The sequence below is a fragment of the Coenobita brevimanus genome, chromosome 56 (genome assembly GCF_032717465.1).
Source record: "Coenobita brevimanus isolate Jiangsu-jjx chromosome 56, ASM3271746v2, whole genome shotgun sequence".
Classification (NCBI taxonomy): domain Eukaryota; kingdom Metazoa; phylum Arthropoda; class Malacostraca; order Decapoda; family Coenobitidae; genus Coenobita; species Coenobita brevimanus.
The window spans coordinates 29,674,074-29,690,902 of NC_137009.1; the positions used below are offsets into that span (position 1 = coordinate 29,674,074).

The following is a 16,829-nucleotide window of genomic DNA, read 5'->3' on the forward strand; positions in this document are numbered from 1 at the left end:
AACACAACAATAACAATTCACTCTACAAACCGCACTACCACACCACATACCCCCAGAAGCATATACTGCCACACGTCACACTGCCACTCTTCACCGGACCCGCACCCTGCCGGGTACTCTCATTTTTCCTCATTTACGCATGGAGTCCAACCACTAACATTTGCCAGCCTTCACTATGATGACGTCTTTTCATAATGTAATTTTCTTGTCTCCAGTCTACTTTGTTTGACTTCCGGAAGGTTTCCCATCATAAAGGATTTAAGGAAAACTGGACGTAGGTCTTCCAGCTGAAATACTCTATCCTAAAGCAACGAAAATCGTTCAAAGACTGCAAACTATATAGAGATGGCGTTCTAGAGAGGAAGAAATTATGTCTTTCAATGCGCTATTGTTATTTGATTCTAGCTATCACCATATACTGTCATTTAACTACAGAAACATCTTCAGTGCTGAAGAAGTTCACGAAAGTTGTATGTAACGCATTCAGTTCGAAGATCCTCTCTCAAGTTTCACACAATCATTTGGAGGTAACCAGAATATGAAATACATAATCGTACTGGAGTGATTAGCAGATAAGCATGTCACTAAACAGATGCTTTGGAGAAGAAAACGCTAAAGTTCGCCCTATTTTCCAGCACCCAGTTGTCCATTACTTTGTGTTTATTCACTAAACACTGCTATTGGGAACCTAAAATATCGAATTTTTTTTTACTTCATGACCTTAGAACAATTGATAGACATAAATCTATCCATTTTTTTTTTATCGTCTTTGGCCAGTACTTACCAGTTGCCCTCAGTACATCAAATCTGATATATCTGATGAATCCTAACACCCCCTCCCCCCATCACAGCCCTACAGTTCCACGGAGGTGTATCTACGCCCCCCGCATCGGTGTGTTCCCTGCCCTGCTCTCCGGGTCAGGCCAGGCAGACTGTAGAGGGAGAGTCTTGCTGTTGGCACTGCTATTCCTGTACTGGCTACCAGGTGAGAGAGAGAGAGAGAGAGAGAGAGAGAGAGAGAGAGAGAGAGAGAGAATTAGATCTCAAGTCCTCAACTAGGTTCCTTGATAGAAAAGCTTTCTCCCTTATAAAATTGATGGATGACAGTGCAGGGGCAGATGATGCTTAGAATGACTGATACTGGTTATGTTATGAAAAGGATGACAAATGGTAAAGGAAATAATAAAGATGCTGCTGATGCTGAAAATATGATGATTTGGTTAAAGATAATGATAAATGATAAGCAAAGGAACCATTGTTCATGACAATGAGGGAGAGGTTAAAGATAAAATTAAGGTAAAAATATTGGTAAAAGGTAAAAAGATTGATGCTGTTGCTGATGAAAATGATCGTAGGGGTAAAGACGATGATGAAACTAATGATAGTTTTAGCGAATAATCAAACAGCAGGAAGAAAAATGCTGCCAGTGGTGGAAAATTAAAGCTCGAAGATGGAGAGAAAATATTAATATTAGTAACACCAATAAATGATGAAAATAATAGTCGTTGCAATACTGATGTTAAATAACTGATAAGTATGTTCTATCTATCTATCTATTGCCAGACGCCTTAATCCCGTAAGGGATGTCCACAAACTAATCGCCTCCTTGTTGCCCTGTCCTCCGCCATTTCACTGTCCAGCTCCCAGCTCATACACACCTCTATCATATACCTCTCTACTACATCCCTCCATCTCGTCCTTAGCCCCCCCCCCCTCCCTCACCCCCCTCCATCTTACTCACATACACTCTCCTCGCTAGTATCTTGCTCTTCATCCTCTCCACGTGGCCAAACCACGTCCATTTTCTCCTAACGCTTTCCATCACATACACATCACACCACAATGATCCTTCACTTCCTCATTTGTTAGTTTGTCTCCATGTAACTCCACATGCACCTTTCAGATAACTCATTTCCACTGCTCTCACTCTTGACTTTTTTCCTTCCAACAAGGTCCAAGCTTCACTTCCACACGTTAGAGATGGTATCGCAGTACTGTCATGAAGTGACTTTTTTACTTCCATGCTCACTTCCCTGTTCCTTATCACTGCTTTCAGAGAACCAGCAACCTTTCTTATTTGTTGTACCCTTTCAAGCACTTAATCCTCCAAACTTCCATCCTTACTCATCACACTATGCACTCACATTTCAGGCGAGGAGCAATAACTCAAATTCGAATGGAATTTGGAAAAAAATCGAGAAAGCTGATTTCTTCAGGAAAGCGACTTTGAAGCATCCTAACTCATAATCTATAAACATTCTAAACATTCCACATGAGCTAGCCGTGTGAGACGAGAATCCAAGATGGCCACCAACGGCATGGGACACTTATATTGCTTTGGAACCAGAAGTCGCAGATGGTCATGTAATACCTCATTTTAAGGGTTTTTGAGTATAACAAAAAACACTTTTACCATTATCATGATGATTCATTAACTTATGTTCAAGATATGATCAAGGTAATGTACTATTTTATACAAAATGGTAAATTCAACACATTTAAAGTTAACAACCAGCCCTAACTTTTGTCAGCAGCAGTTATTGAACTGCTTCTAAATAAAACTTTTTTTTTTATCATCATAACCAGTTATGGCCACAAATGTAGCATGACTCAGTATATTCTCCATCAGGTGGGCATGAATTAGCACAAGATTGGCCAACACACGGGGAACACATAGGTGTACAATACATCTCCTGCCACACATTTGTTTTCACCCACATGGCACAGTGAGTAGAACATGCTTTGTTGCTACTGGTCTGTCAGTCAAAATGGGGCTGAGCATTCCACCCTGAAGTTCCCAACCCATCAGTAGGATTTAGATCCTCAACGTTGCCCAGCCACTCCTGAACTGCGAAGCTCTGAATTTGGAAGCTGCTGGATACTTTGCTCATCCTCTGCATGTACTGTACAAGCTTCAGCTTATCAAGTGTTGGACATGTCGGATTGGCATTATGTAACTTCAGTAAGAATATGTCCCCCACTCTAGCTACTTCTTCATGTTTCGCATTGCTCTTCTTAAACACATCCAACGTCCTCCAATCCTCACTTTCCAGAACTGTCATGGCCTTCTTTTTGCCAATGCCATATTGCCATATACGGCAGAGACTGTGTCACATCCGTGATAGCGTATGCTATCAATATGTGTTACTGGGTGTGTGGATGCATTGCCTGCTGGATGCTGTGTATGCTATAAACAAAGTCCCTTGCACATTGCATGTGGATATTGTCTGTTGTGGCCCTATCAGCCAACATGACAAGCAGATCTGTATCCTTTGCCACAAGTGCAACAGGTCGTGTGATATTCCCAGCAAATGCCAATGCTGTACTACTTATTTAGTAGTCAGCATCAGCCTGACTTTGACAACAAGCAATGTCTTCAGACGTTAGCCAGTCCTTCATCCTGCTGATTAACTGTGACTTGTTGTTCCGATTAGCTAAAAAGGAGCGTAGATTACCCGTGACTGATTGTGTTGAGGTCAAACACCATATCTGTAGATACATTTCGATAAGTGTGGCGGTTCTGCTCAACTACCTTGGTTGGCTGGGTAAAATCTGTGTAGCCGACAAAGCAGACAGTGCATTCTTTCCCATAGTTATTGATAACGTGATTCACATAGCTGTCACACACATCACCATACGTGCAGTCCACAGGCCATGTCGCATTTTGCAGCAAACATCCTCATCCACCACATGGTATGGGTTCTTAAGAGCTCCAGTGGATATTAGGACTACTGGAGCTTCCAGCTCCTTGGCAAGACCACTTTTGTTGCTTTTCCACACTGCACCTTTGTCAAACTCATGTTTAAGGTTATTCTCCATATCTGTTCGGTCCTTTATCACACATGTGACCTGCAAGATGAGTAGTGGGTCGGCCTCAACGTCTTTGCCACGGACAGTGGCAGTAAAGGTTGCAACACCAATAGATATAACCTTGTCACTCATTTTGAGCTTGACATCAGCGTAGTTCGGTCCAGTGATATGTGTAGCTGCCTCCTCACCTGATTTGACTGCACAGTCTGCATTAGCACAAATAGATGCCACGACTCCAGCATCGATGCAGACCAGTCTTTCGCGGTATTCACCTGTGCTGGCAAATTGCGAATGATGTGATTGGTGATTCCGACATGTAAGAAAGTGTTTGCTATCACACACAATTGTGAATTCCCGGAGGTCAGTGTGTTTTCTGGTGTCGACTGACCCTGAAGGCCTCCCTCTTGGTTTCCTCTGAAGCTCTTGCCAATCATTAAAATGGATTTGACAGTCATGGCGGTACTTGGCCTCAGCTGCCACAAGATCACCAACATTTTGAATGCGTGTATAAACAGACTCTCCCCAACTAGCATCTCACTCCATCGCCTTGACTGCAACAGATGATAATAGTTCAATTATTGTTGTTTCATGAGTCGCCTCACGTTGGTCCTTTGGTCATTTGGCGATCTTACTATAGGCCACATATTTCCCACTGTATAGACAGTATTGTTGTTGTCACGAGTTGGTGCGATCATATATTTAAATAAACTCGTTACATTAAACTTTGGTGGGAAACCGCTAATTCTAATGGAATCCCAGTATGTATCACTCAGTCAAACGCCACGTATTCACCCGATCGGGAGTGTTTTCAGAACCATTTTTCACTGTTTCATAAGTGATCGTCTTTGTGCAAGACTCTAGCACCTCTGCTGAGCGATTTGTTATGGTCGTGTTTCGCTCATTTTAGCCGTTAGCAAGTACGGCTCGACACTCGCCTCTTTCTCACGATTTGAACTCAGTCAAGATTTGAGCACTGTGGAAGCAGGTTAGCAGCGTGTGTGGCAGCATCCTTCCTTAGCCGACGCCCAGTTCCCGCCGCCGCCGTTGTCCAGTTCCTGAATTCCCACCTAGTGTGATTTGGCGAGAGGCTCAGCGTGTGCAGCGTCCTTCCTCAGCAACAACGCCCAGTCATCCACTTAGTCCACTTTTCTGACCAGTATTTTCTTTTCGTTTTTCCTAGGCTTAAGAGTTTAGCTTTTGAGTGAGCAAGTGAGTTTGTTCTCCTTATTTTGAAATCATTTGAAACATGTAACGTAAATTTATTTCATTGTAATCAATAAATTTAACAGTTCTTTTTCTTGAGCTTAATGTAATGTAAAATCGTGTTTTATTTTCCATATTAAGCTTATTCTAGTTGCAGCTCCTAGTTTGCATAAACGTTTTACATTATTAATAACTGGTACTTAAGCCAGTCCTTTTGTATTAGCTTAAAATCCGTTGTGCAACCAGGAGTTAATTGCACCAGCAAGAATCTGTTGTCATTAATAGCATTAGTTATTGATTGTCAGGGGTGGAGTCAATATCTCCAGAGGCCAACAGTACTAATAAACAGCACGTGTGAATAATTAGTCTCTGCTGTGTACTGTTGAGAAAGTTTCTAATTTCTCGTCCTTAGAGAATCGGCGAAGTAAGCCGGAATAAAGTAATCACTGCTTGATTTTCACAAGTCAATTCTTTGTCCTGTTCTCATATATTATTGAATAATATTATTATTCAATATTGCATATTCTATAAAAACCCTGTGACAGTTGTATATTAAAGACAGCGGCCTGTCAACGGCAGGTGATTATTTTAGGGACTTGTCTCTCCGATTCTTCTGATTCCTTTTTTCGCCTTTTTATGTATGAGGGTATGATGTAATGTTTTTTATACCATTTAGGAACCGGAACTGGCAACTCTTTAGATAATAGATTTTCATCAAGTTCATCCCTCAGATCAGCACCAATGTTCAGTATGCTGGGTAGGCCTTTTTCTGTAACAGTACTTCGGTCAGAGGTGACTGGCTTATCACAAATATCACACTGTTCTTGTGCTGCCATCTCGTTCCATTCACACTGTCCTCTGTCCATCTATGTACTTCTGCTTCTACACTTCAATCTGTATCCAACCTAAAAAACAAAAACATCTGATGAAGTATACTCTAGTTTATAAATTCATACCAAACTTATCAATACATATTTCCGATTTTTTGCAGTTGGCGCACGTTCTTTGTGTATATTAATGACAGAGAATAATAGCAGAAATGGAATTATCAGGTGGTATTACATAACCAAGTGTGAATTTCAGTCACTAAGCTATATACGCGTCCCATGTCAATGGTAGCCATCTTGAATTTTTCGTCCTACGCGGTTAACTTACGTGGAATTTTTAGAATGTTTGTTGATTTTGAGTTAAAAGGATTCTATGTAACTTTCCAGAAAAAATCAGCTTTCTCGATATTTTCCAGGTGCGTCCATAATGTTCCTGGGCTATTTAGATTGTTACTGACGATGAATGTCCATGATGGAAACAGTGTTTCATCATCCAGCCACAACAGTAGTAAAAGCAGCAACACCTATAACAACAGTGGAAAGCTTAATAATAGCAATGATGATGATGATGATGATGATGATGATGATGATGATGATGATACCGTAACAATAATAATGGTTAAAACGAAGATGTCAGTAATGATAATATTGATATTTTTTATTTCTATCAGGTTGTGAACAGTGCAGACCCTACCAAATGCATCACCTGCGACTGGGGTACCCTTCCCAACCCCACCCACACCACATGCAAGCCCATCCCAGAGGTACGAATGCCCCTCCAGACGATTTTATTCAACGTGGCACAGCCATACAATGAGGAGATTAGGATATTATGCACAAATTCTTCCGATATGAAGGTTACCAAAAGAAATTAATGAAAACAATGCTTTTCTTGTGGTGTGAAATATGAAAAAAAAAAAAAAACGCAGTTTGAAGAGGTTAATGGTCAAGAATAGACTAAGGTAGGTTAAGTGACTATGAAGGGCTGAGTGCAAGAGTCGCTGAGGACAGCATTATTTCCATTTAATCAAGGCTTGTGTCGGCAGGGTATGTTCTCTCGTCATTTCCTATTACATTTTGATTTTAGCTTTTCTAAATATTTACCCTCGCCAAGGAGGTTATGCTTCACCTGCTTTACCCCGCGTTGGCTTGTTTGTTTGTCTATTTGTCTGTCTGTCTGTTAGCGGGATTATTCAAAAAGTTATAAACGGATTTTGATGAAATTTTGTGGAAATATTGATTAAATTTTGGGGCGGTTCCGGATTCGGATCCTGTATCCGCGGATCCGGATCCTTTTCAATGACAATGGCATTGGCAGAGGCATGCGCTCTCTTAGCGTTTTCTAGTACTCTAAGATATTCAGTCTAACCTTTTCCTGTCAGTTTTGACTGGAGCATAATTGATGTTCCTCCCTTCTCCTTTTCTCCGTCTCTAGGCATACTTATTATTCCTTAACTCATCCTCCTTCTGCCCCTTCCTGTGTCCCTAACTAAATCCCTTCTTCCCCCTTTCTCTCTCTCTCTCTCTCTCTCTCTCTCTCTCTTCGTTTTTCACTTATACCTCTTCTTCCATAGAACAGATAACTTATATTTGACATGAGACCACTCCTAAGGTATGAAGGTAGCAATACTATTGCACTTAGGGTTTTTCAACACTTACAGGGTTGTTGAAGATTTTTTTTTATTCCTTAGGTGACATGTGAGCATAATCGTCTTGCTGGAGGTGGCATAAAGAAAACAATTAGTTTTTCAGTGTCTGAAAGTGTTATTGCTGTTTTTTGTTCTAGCATCAGTTTTCCCCCCACGTCTCTTCCATGTCTCACCTTCTCCTCATCCACAGGTTTACATTCGTCCAGACTCATGGTGGGCCATAGGAGCCATGATCTTCTCGTCCCTGGGCATCATCCTAACAAGCTTGGTCGTCATGGTATTTGTCCGACACAACTCAACTCCTATGGTTAGGGCGTCTGGCAGGGAGCTGTCTTATGTGCTACTGTCTGGGATCTTTCTCTGCTACGCTATGACGTTTGTGTTCGTCCTAAAGGTGAAATAGCTACAAAGACTAATAGAGTGATAGACATATATATGACGAGAGAGAGAGAGAGAGAGAGAGAGAATTGATATAAGGAGCTGGCTTATGTATTGCTGTTGGGATTTTTTTCTCTGCTGTGCTTTTTGACCTTCGTGTCAGGCGAGTTAGTTATCACTAAAGAGGCAGACAGACAGACAAGTATGTCAGATGCTGCGTGGCATTTTTGCAGATAGGTAAAACGATCGATAATGTAGTAAGATAGGCGCACACTGAGAGTTGGCCTGCAGTCCTATTGGACCCAGGCTCAAATTCCAGCTGGGGCAGTTCAAGGACCTGAACTTCAATAAAGTAGATTTTACTTATATATCAGAGGACCCTCCATTATGTTGTAAAAATGACCCTGATAATACCTATACAGCAATCCTGTATGAGACAGCCTCAGCATGTATTTATAGGGACAGTGGGTGCTAGCACCCAAGTGGTATTCGTGGCATATGGAGGTGTATGGTATGTAGGAGGACTACTGGGCTTGGGAAACGTCTGTGAAGCTTATGGCCACAGTCGGAAGCATTAAAACACACACACACACACACACACACACACACACACACACACACACACACACACACACACACACACACACACACACACACAGACTCTCTGCATCTTTTGAGAAAATACATTTAATAATGCATTCTCCTTACAGTGAACCTTCCTTCCCGATTCCAAAGTTCATCCAGGGATAATTCCTTTTTTATCATAACCCATCTCCTTTCTGTCCGTCAGTTATCACTGTACGCCTGACCTGGGGTTCCTGGACAGGGACACCTTCACGAGGTGGCACAGATATAACTGAGCAGCTCCACTGCCGGGTTATGCAAACATCAACTGACATCCTTCCTATATTCCGAGAGGTGGTTGGTGATTTGCAGAAGGGCAGCATCAACCTGTCGTTCACCAGTTTCACTTTCAGTACTTATTGATTAGAACTGCAACATCTTATGTGCAGGGTTCCAAATTAATGAAAATGAGATACCACGGCAGTTGGTTACCGCCGAGTGACACGACTGTGGTGGAAATACTGACCATCACTACTTTATATCCCTCAGTCTAGTTCTGGATAGCCCTCTAACACATCGCTCACCACAATCTCTCTCTCTCTCTCTCTCTCTCTCTCTCTCTCTCTCTCTCTCAAAACTAAGCTTGGACCTCCAGTAGCGAAGGGGCTAATAAAGTTTGTGTCCTACCAAGCAAGTTTAAATAATCTTTCCCTCAATATTAGAGTACCTGGAGACGAGAATGAAAGAGTACACCATTGTAGAGAAGGTGTAAATGAACCATGATGAAGTAGATAGGCAAAAAATTAACTCTTCATGTTCTCTTTTCGCTCCCTCCAGCCCACAGCTTTGGTATGCGGTGTTCAGAGGTTCGGCCTGGGCTTCTGCTTCGCCGTGGTTTACAGCGCCTTGCTTACCAAGACAAACCGCATAGCTCGAATCTTCAATGCAGGGAAACGAACGGCGAAAAGACCTTCATTTATTTCACCACGATCGCAGCTCTGTCTGTGTTTCTGTGCTGTGGCTGTACAGGTGGGTGTAGGCGGATGTAGGTGGGTGTAGGTGGGGATGTAGATGTGAGTTAGACGGGTGTGTAGCTGGGTTAAGTAAGTGTGTAGGTGGGTGTACAGGTGAGTGAGTAGGTGGTTAAACTAGTAGGTGTTTTACATGAATATGGATAGGATATGTACAGTAGATATAGGTTGGTCAGGTGTGGGTGAGTGGCGGTGGGTAGGGGTGGATGGAAAAGGTGATGTGGGATGGATAGGTAAGTTGGATGCAGGTGGTTTGGTGTGGCTTAAGTGGGTGAGGGTGTAGGTTAGTTTCGGATGTAACTAATATGGATGTGTAGGTGAGTGTGGTTGTAGATGGGTAGGGATGTGTAGGCCGGTTAGAGCTGTGTAGGTGGGTGTGGTGAGTGTGGTTGTAGGTGGATAGGGATATGTAGGTGGGTTAGAGTTGTGTAGGTGAGTGTGGGTGTAGGTGGGTTAGGGCTGTGCAGATGGGTGTGGGTGTAAATGGGTTAAAGCTGTGTATGTGAGTTAAAGCTATATGTGTGGAAGTGTTTTTTGGTGAATTAGGGATGTGTAGGCGGAGCAGAGCTGTGTAGGTGAATGAGGGTGTGGATGCAGGTGGGCCTAAGCTGCGCAGGTGGATGTGGCTGTTGGTGGGTTCGGGACGATTTGGTGAGTGTTAGTGTAGGAGGGATAGAGCTGCGTAGGGGGCGTGAGTGTAAGTGGGTTAGAGCTGTGTAGGTGAGTATGGATGTAGGTGACTGGGAGTGTAAATGTAGAAGGGTTAGAACTGTGTTGATGACTGTGGGTGTAGGTGGCTTGGAGCTGTGTAGGTGGGTGAGCGTGTTGGCGGGTTTGGGATGAGCTGGTGGATGTGGATATACGTGGGCTTGATATGTGGATTTAGGTGGAAGGGTTGTTTATAAAAGTGTAGGTCGTTAAGTATATGGTTGAGGCGCCACAGTTTTCTGAAATCCTGTTATTATACCGTGTCTTGTAGGCGACTGTAGGTGGCAGAGGTTAATTATATGCAGGTTGGAAGGGTGTGTGTAGGTGAGATATATCAGTTGGATTTAGATGTGTGTGTGTGTGTGTGTGTGTGTGTGTGTGTGTGTGTGTGTGTGTGTGTGTGTGTGTAGGTAGGTAGGTAGGAAGCTTAGTAGGTAGGATGAAGACCAACTTTAACAATACCTTGTAAATTTGGCCTAATCTTTTGTTATGCGTGATACGTACCTGAACTTAAAGAAAATACCATCTGTAGTCAGCCAGAATGAAGTGCCGAAGGGTTAAGTTTAATGTGCTTAAACAGCTATGTTGGTATGAGTTTCGCTGAGCCCAGTGAAGTCGTCTGGGGATGCTCTCAGTAAAATACAGTGATCTTAAGTCGCAACAGAAGGGTTAAGTCCTTCATTTTCTGGCTTGTTTATGTAATAATGTTTAGTTTTAACTCCCTCAGTACGAAGTCGTTTTGTCTAGTGTATTCTTGCTATTCCCATCCATCTTTACTTAACTTAGGAGAGCCATTTGTTTATTGGAAGAGTTAGATAACACCGTCCTTAAGTCCTTCAGTATGAGATTGGTTCTGTCAGTAGTAAGTTGTCTGGACGCAGTAATAATCAAGCCAAATACATATTATCGTCATCGTAATGGCAGGATTACTTTGCTGCTGATTTGGCATTACGGTGTCTATCAAATACTGGCATGATGAGGATGGTGGTGTATGGTGTTGGTAATGGCATTAGTATGGTGAGGTTTGGGACACGGATGAGTTTACTGTGGCTTTGATGTGGTCTTACAGTGGCGTAATAACATAATGCTGGTGTCGTGTAGGTGAAGTGAGTGGTGTAGTCATGTGTAGAGGTGCTTGCAGTGAGTGATGGTGGTGGTGGTGGTTTGTTTATAGAAAGGTAGGTAGTACAGATTAAGAAAATGTGTTGCTTATGTGGTATTATGGTGTCAAACCTAACAATGGTGTGATGCAGATGATGAGGAATGATATATGGTATTGGCGATGGTTTGTGGTATTGATGATGTCTTACACTGTTAGTCTGGATATGATATTATGGTGTTAAACAAAATCATGGTATGGTGCGGTGCAGATGTTGGTGACTGATGAATGGTATAAAATAGTGTATATGCTGATGTGATATAGATGGTGTTTAATGTGGTTTTGGTGTGGTAATTTTGGGTCAAGTATAATCCTGGTGTAGTGTTTGATGTGGTTTGTGGTGCAGGTGGTGGGAAGAAATTTGTGGCCCAGTGATGCATGCAGTGGTATTTTTCTGGCTTGATGTGTGGTTCAGATGGTATTTACTGATATTATTGTGTTAGTGTGGTGTGTAGTGTATGATGTGCAGTGAAGTATGTAATGCGGTACTAGTTGTAATGTTTGTGTGCGTGTGTGTTTTGTTCATGCGGAAAAGTAACAATTCAGGAATTAGAGGTTGCAAAGCTAAATCTTTCCTAACGACACTAAACAAAAAAAAGAATAAGCTAAATTCAAGATTCCTTTACTTCTAGATGTCTGAAAACATTGCATTTTTAGGACTCGATAATCATAGGTGTGATGTGTTGTTCTATTTTTGATAGTGTGATGATTTATAAAATTGTTATGGTGCAGGTTGTGGTGAGTGGTGTGTGGTGTGTGGTGAGACCACCTAAAGCAATTCACCACTACATCCAAAGAGAAGACAACTTTCTTGTCTGTGCAGCCTCCATTAATGCATCATACATGATCGCATTTGCCTATCCCATTGGTGAGTATGTGTTGCACTTACATATACCGCTGTATCCCTATGTATATCATCATCATCATCACTGTCGTAATCAACATCACTGTCGGCAATGAATATGTCTGCATCCTTGTTTATGCTGTTGCTATTCTTACAATCATCATTTTCAAAGCTGGTACGACCAATCCAGATCGAGCCAAAAAGAAGGACTGGATTATAGGTAAATGTAATAATATTTAACATCAAGAACCACAGTAACAACATGGACAACGGCAGTAATAATAATGATAGTAATAAAATGATAATAATAATCATCATCATCATCATCATCATCATCATCATCATCTGTGGATCTATCATTCACTCCTTTATTGCCACATCAAGAAGGGTAGGGGATTCCTTTTTTAAGCCAAGCAGTTTCTTGTGTCCGTTATGAACAATATCAGCACTGGGATTTTTCGAGATTGCTAAGTGGTACAGTCCTTGTGTGTATTTCTTTCCTGAGGTAACAGGCCCACTATCACTACGCTCAAGTAAATACCCTGCCATTTACCACACCTTTCTTCACCCCATTGAATTAGCCACTTTTCCACCCTACACATACTGCCTCACACTCATCCACTATGCCCATCATCCCCACACCACGCATCCTGCCTACTCTCCCCTAGCATATCCACGGAATCAACCACCATAATCACCACTTCCTACTAACCACTGATTCGTATCCATCATCCTTCCCTACCTATTAAAATTCTTCACAAACCTAATCACTCCCTACATCCCATTTACCCACTGATATCCACTACCAGCCACTGCCTCTCGCCAACCCACTGAAATCCAACTACCTTTTTAATCCGCCGCTTCCTCATTCCCAGCCACCTAACCAAAATAATCCCAGCGTTAACACACCCACGCTGACATCATCACCTACTACCTACCTACCTACTCACTGAAATAACAATACTTCTCCAACCCACTCGCCTGTTCACCCACCTAACCCACCAAATCCTGCACTAACCCCACCTTCTTCTACCCACATAGGCCTCATCACCTTCAGTCATTCAACTTAAATGCAGCACTGACCCATCTTCCACCCACCTAGACCTCGTCATTACATACTTACGAACCATTTCTATCTAATAAACTAACCACAACAATCACTCACTACCCACTCACCTGCCGCCCACTGTAATCCTACTTTTTGTCCTATGTGCTCCCTGTAACCATTTCCTCCCTACCACCCACCAACTCACTGAAGTGCTACTATCTCCCCATCGTAACACGCTGATATCCGCCTACTTCTGGTGCAAGTACAGTCGCATTCATGAGCCTCGATACACATGTGAGCGTGTTGTCTACTGTAGTGCTCACTGCTTTTGGAATATGGAACTTGTGCGCTTACTGCCTGGTACACTGAACATAATTTGACCGGGTGGCAAGAGAAATAGTTCAACATCCTACCAGCGGTGGACACAACTGTAGACAACACGACTACATGTGTATCCGGACTCATGAACGCGACTGTACCTTTTATGTTTCCACCCTCTCTTCCACTCATCTGATCCACCTAAACTGAACATTAACGCACTTTCTGTAATCCTCCAGTGTCTCATCACCACTACGGTACCTATGCACTTATTCTATTCACTAAAATACAACTAGCTTAGGCCTACTTTCCCAGTTTAGCTTGTGTTTCCATCCCTTCCGTCACCATACACACCCACGTACCATACCTAGCCCGCAGCTAACCCACTTTTCACCCACGTGCAGGTCTGATCACCACGTGCACCATCTACGCCGTTCTTACACGCAAGATACCCGAGGCGTTCAATGAGAGTCGCCATATTGGTGTCACCATGTATACCACCTGCATCATCTGGCTGGCCTTTGTGCCCATCTACTTCTCCACTGCCAATAATGTGGAGGTGAGTAGGTGGAAGGTAGGTGGGTGGGGGAAAGAGGATCATAGTTATACCGTAGGTGCGAGTGGAGAAGGAAGATGATCCATATTTCGTATCTCATAACTCTGGGATATATACCTTACAGTTATGTTTCAGTGAGCGCTGCCAATGATTACATTGTATTACTTTCTACTTCCTATAACCCTTACTGTACTTTAAAGTGCATTTTTGTTCTACGCTCATTCAGTGCATAGTTAATCAGTAAAGCAATAAGGCAGCGAAAATACCAGCACTCCTCATATCAGCCGTCCGAGCAATATACAAGATAGGCGGGCCAAATTCACGGATCATCTTGTAGTGTTGTCAGTTTTAATTACTTCTCATCTTACTATGAAATGGGTTGGAGGGAGGGCAGGAGGGTGTAGATGCAAGGTGGAGGGAGGCGGGTTGGTTATGCAATAGGTGATGCAGGTGTTACTTTAGAATACAATCCATTTTAACAACAACTATGCTTTATTTTTGCTACGAGATGGGTAGGTGGGATGATTATAGGTTATCTAGGTAGATGGGTGGAATCTATAGTCTTTTTTATTGCATCCATAATCTCTTCTATTACAAAGTGGAAGCTAAGTAGAGGTAGAAGACTGTTTGTAGGAGATAAGTCGGAAGTTATAAGCATAGTTCATTTCTGCCACTTCGCCATGATAACTACTTTTGTTAGCTAGCTTGTTTGCTTACTAGTGCTGTCTCCAAGGCCTCTCTCTCGCCCCATGTTTTTCTCTCTTTTCTTCTTCAGCCTCACTCTTCTCCTCCACGTATATTGACTCTCTCTCTCTCTCTCTCTCTCTCTCTCTCTCTCTCTCTCTCCACACACACACACACACACACACACACATCACAGTCACAGTCACAGTCTACTGGCTCCCTTTGATATATATCTTTCATTTTTCTTCCTCAATCTCCGTTTTCCTTCGCCGCACCAACCTAGTACTCCAGCCGCCATCTTCATCTACGCCTTTCACCCTTTCTTCTCTCCTTCAGTTCCCCTCTCCTATCACATTCTTTCAGTAACCCCGCCACCCGCCTCTCTCTCTCTCTCTCTCTCTCCAACACAGTGTCTCATACACGTTTCCCTCCTTCTGTCTTTCAGTCTCCCTGTCCAACCACATTCCCGTCCCTAGTCTCCACGTCCATCTCCAACACAGCTCATCATCACCACTACTATAATTTCACCACTTCTCTCCACCACCGTTGCTCTGGCCCGCCTCTTCACCCCCAGATTCTTCATCCTTTATATATAGCTCTCTCTCGTTTCTTCTCCCTCACCATGGTCTTATCCTTTTTTTCTCTCCTAGAGTCTCATCTACTCTCCACATCTTCTTTTCCTTCCTCTCCATTGTTCCTTTTCTCTGAACGAAGCTTTCATTTCTCCCACTGTTTTTGTCTTTCAATAATCCTCTTTGACACACACTTACTCTGTTAGGTCATCGCTTTTTTCTTCCTTATTTCCACCCCTCAGTCTCCCTCCCTCTCCTCACCACAGCTACGTATCACCACCACGTCAGTCACCGTCTCCCTTTCCGCCACCGTCGCCCTGGTTTGCCTCTTCACCCCAAAACTCTACATTCTTCTGCTTCACCCCGAGAGGAACGTCAGACAATCTATGATGCTGTCGCAAAAATACTCAACAATCAAGAGCAGTATTTCTATGTCATCCCAGAGAGTTGATTCTTGGACGCAGAGTGAAGGTGAGTGGATGTGTGTGTGTGTGTGTGTGTGTGTGTGTGAGAGAGAGAGAGAGAGAGACTGCAGAAGCTGGTGTATGTGATGTATGCGAGTGTACAGAAGTGGAGATTGTTTTCTTTGACAAATAATATTCACAAAATTACTAAAAACAAAAACAAAAAAATTTTCATCATAAACAATCAGATTGTAATTTTATTTAATGCTGTTCAGTGTTGCAAGATTTTCCATAATGGTATATGAAGTGTAATACTAATTCTCTCTCTCTCTCTCTCTCTCTCTCTCTCTCTCTCAAGCAGTGGTGTTCCCCCTGGACTACTATCTCCACGAGAGACTAAGATCCAGAAGCATAAGGGGGAAGCTGTCCACCTGCACCCAGACCAGCACCCCCTCACACTGCCCTCTTTCAGACCACCCCCCCTCCTCTTGCCTTACCCTCCACCCCTCCATGTCTCCCGTCCACCGCCTCTCAAATGGACCCCTGCAGGATGTGCCCGATGTACAGCTCTAGTACTTGAGTATGTGCACTTGCAGAAGCCCTAATAAAGATCCCCTGACAAATATCCATTCACGCCCCGTTAGTAACATTTTTTTTTAATAACGAGAAAGACCAAAAAAAAAAAAAAAAAAAAAAAAGACCGAATATAAAAGTAAGGTGTGTCAGATGTGCAACTGCAGTATTTGTTTCCGATGTACAGCTTTCGTGCATCGATGAGGACACCTTAGAAGCATGGAAAGTAACATTCTGACAAGATAAAATTCAGCTGCCGCTAGAATTCATTTTGTTTTTTTAGTTCACACTGGGAAAAAGAACCTTTGGGCTAATTATATGATGAACCAAATATACAGTTGCAGTACCTTGATATGTGCTGTCACGCAATACTGTATTGCCAAGAAAAAAATGACTTTCTGACGAAAAAAAATTATAAAGCCACTTTAGATTTGCAGATTTATTTTGTTCCTCGTGAAGACAAATTGTATGTGATGTGCCAGATTGTACTACTGTAGCATC

At 42.6% G+C, this 16,829-nt stretch overlaps 1 protein-coding gene across 1 annotated transcript in view; it reads left to right on the forward strand.

Moving 5' to 3' along the window:
- Positions 1-16,328, forward strand: part of LOC145401764 (metabotropic glutamate receptor 6-like) — a 413,465-nt gene extending 397,137 nt beyond the window's left edge. Inside the window, exons 12-19 of the mRNA XM_080273941.1 lie at positions 852-985; positions 6,512-6,604; positions 7,680-7,883; positions 9,269-9,460; positions 12,062-12,197; positions 13,944-14,098; positions 15,618-15,822; positions 16,117-16,328. Of these exons, the coding sequence (XP_080130067.1) occupies positions 852-985; positions 6,512-6,604; positions 7,680-7,883; positions 9,269-9,460; positions 12,062-12,197; positions 13,944-14,098; positions 15,618-15,822; positions 16,117-16,328 (1,331 nt within the window). The remainder of the gene's footprint in view (positions 1-851; positions 986-6,511; positions 6,605-7,679; positions 7,884-9,268; positions 9,461-12,061; positions 12,198-13,943; positions 14,099-15,617; positions 15,823-16,116) is intronic.
- The last annotated feature ends 501 nt before the right edge of the window (positions 16,329-16,829 follow it).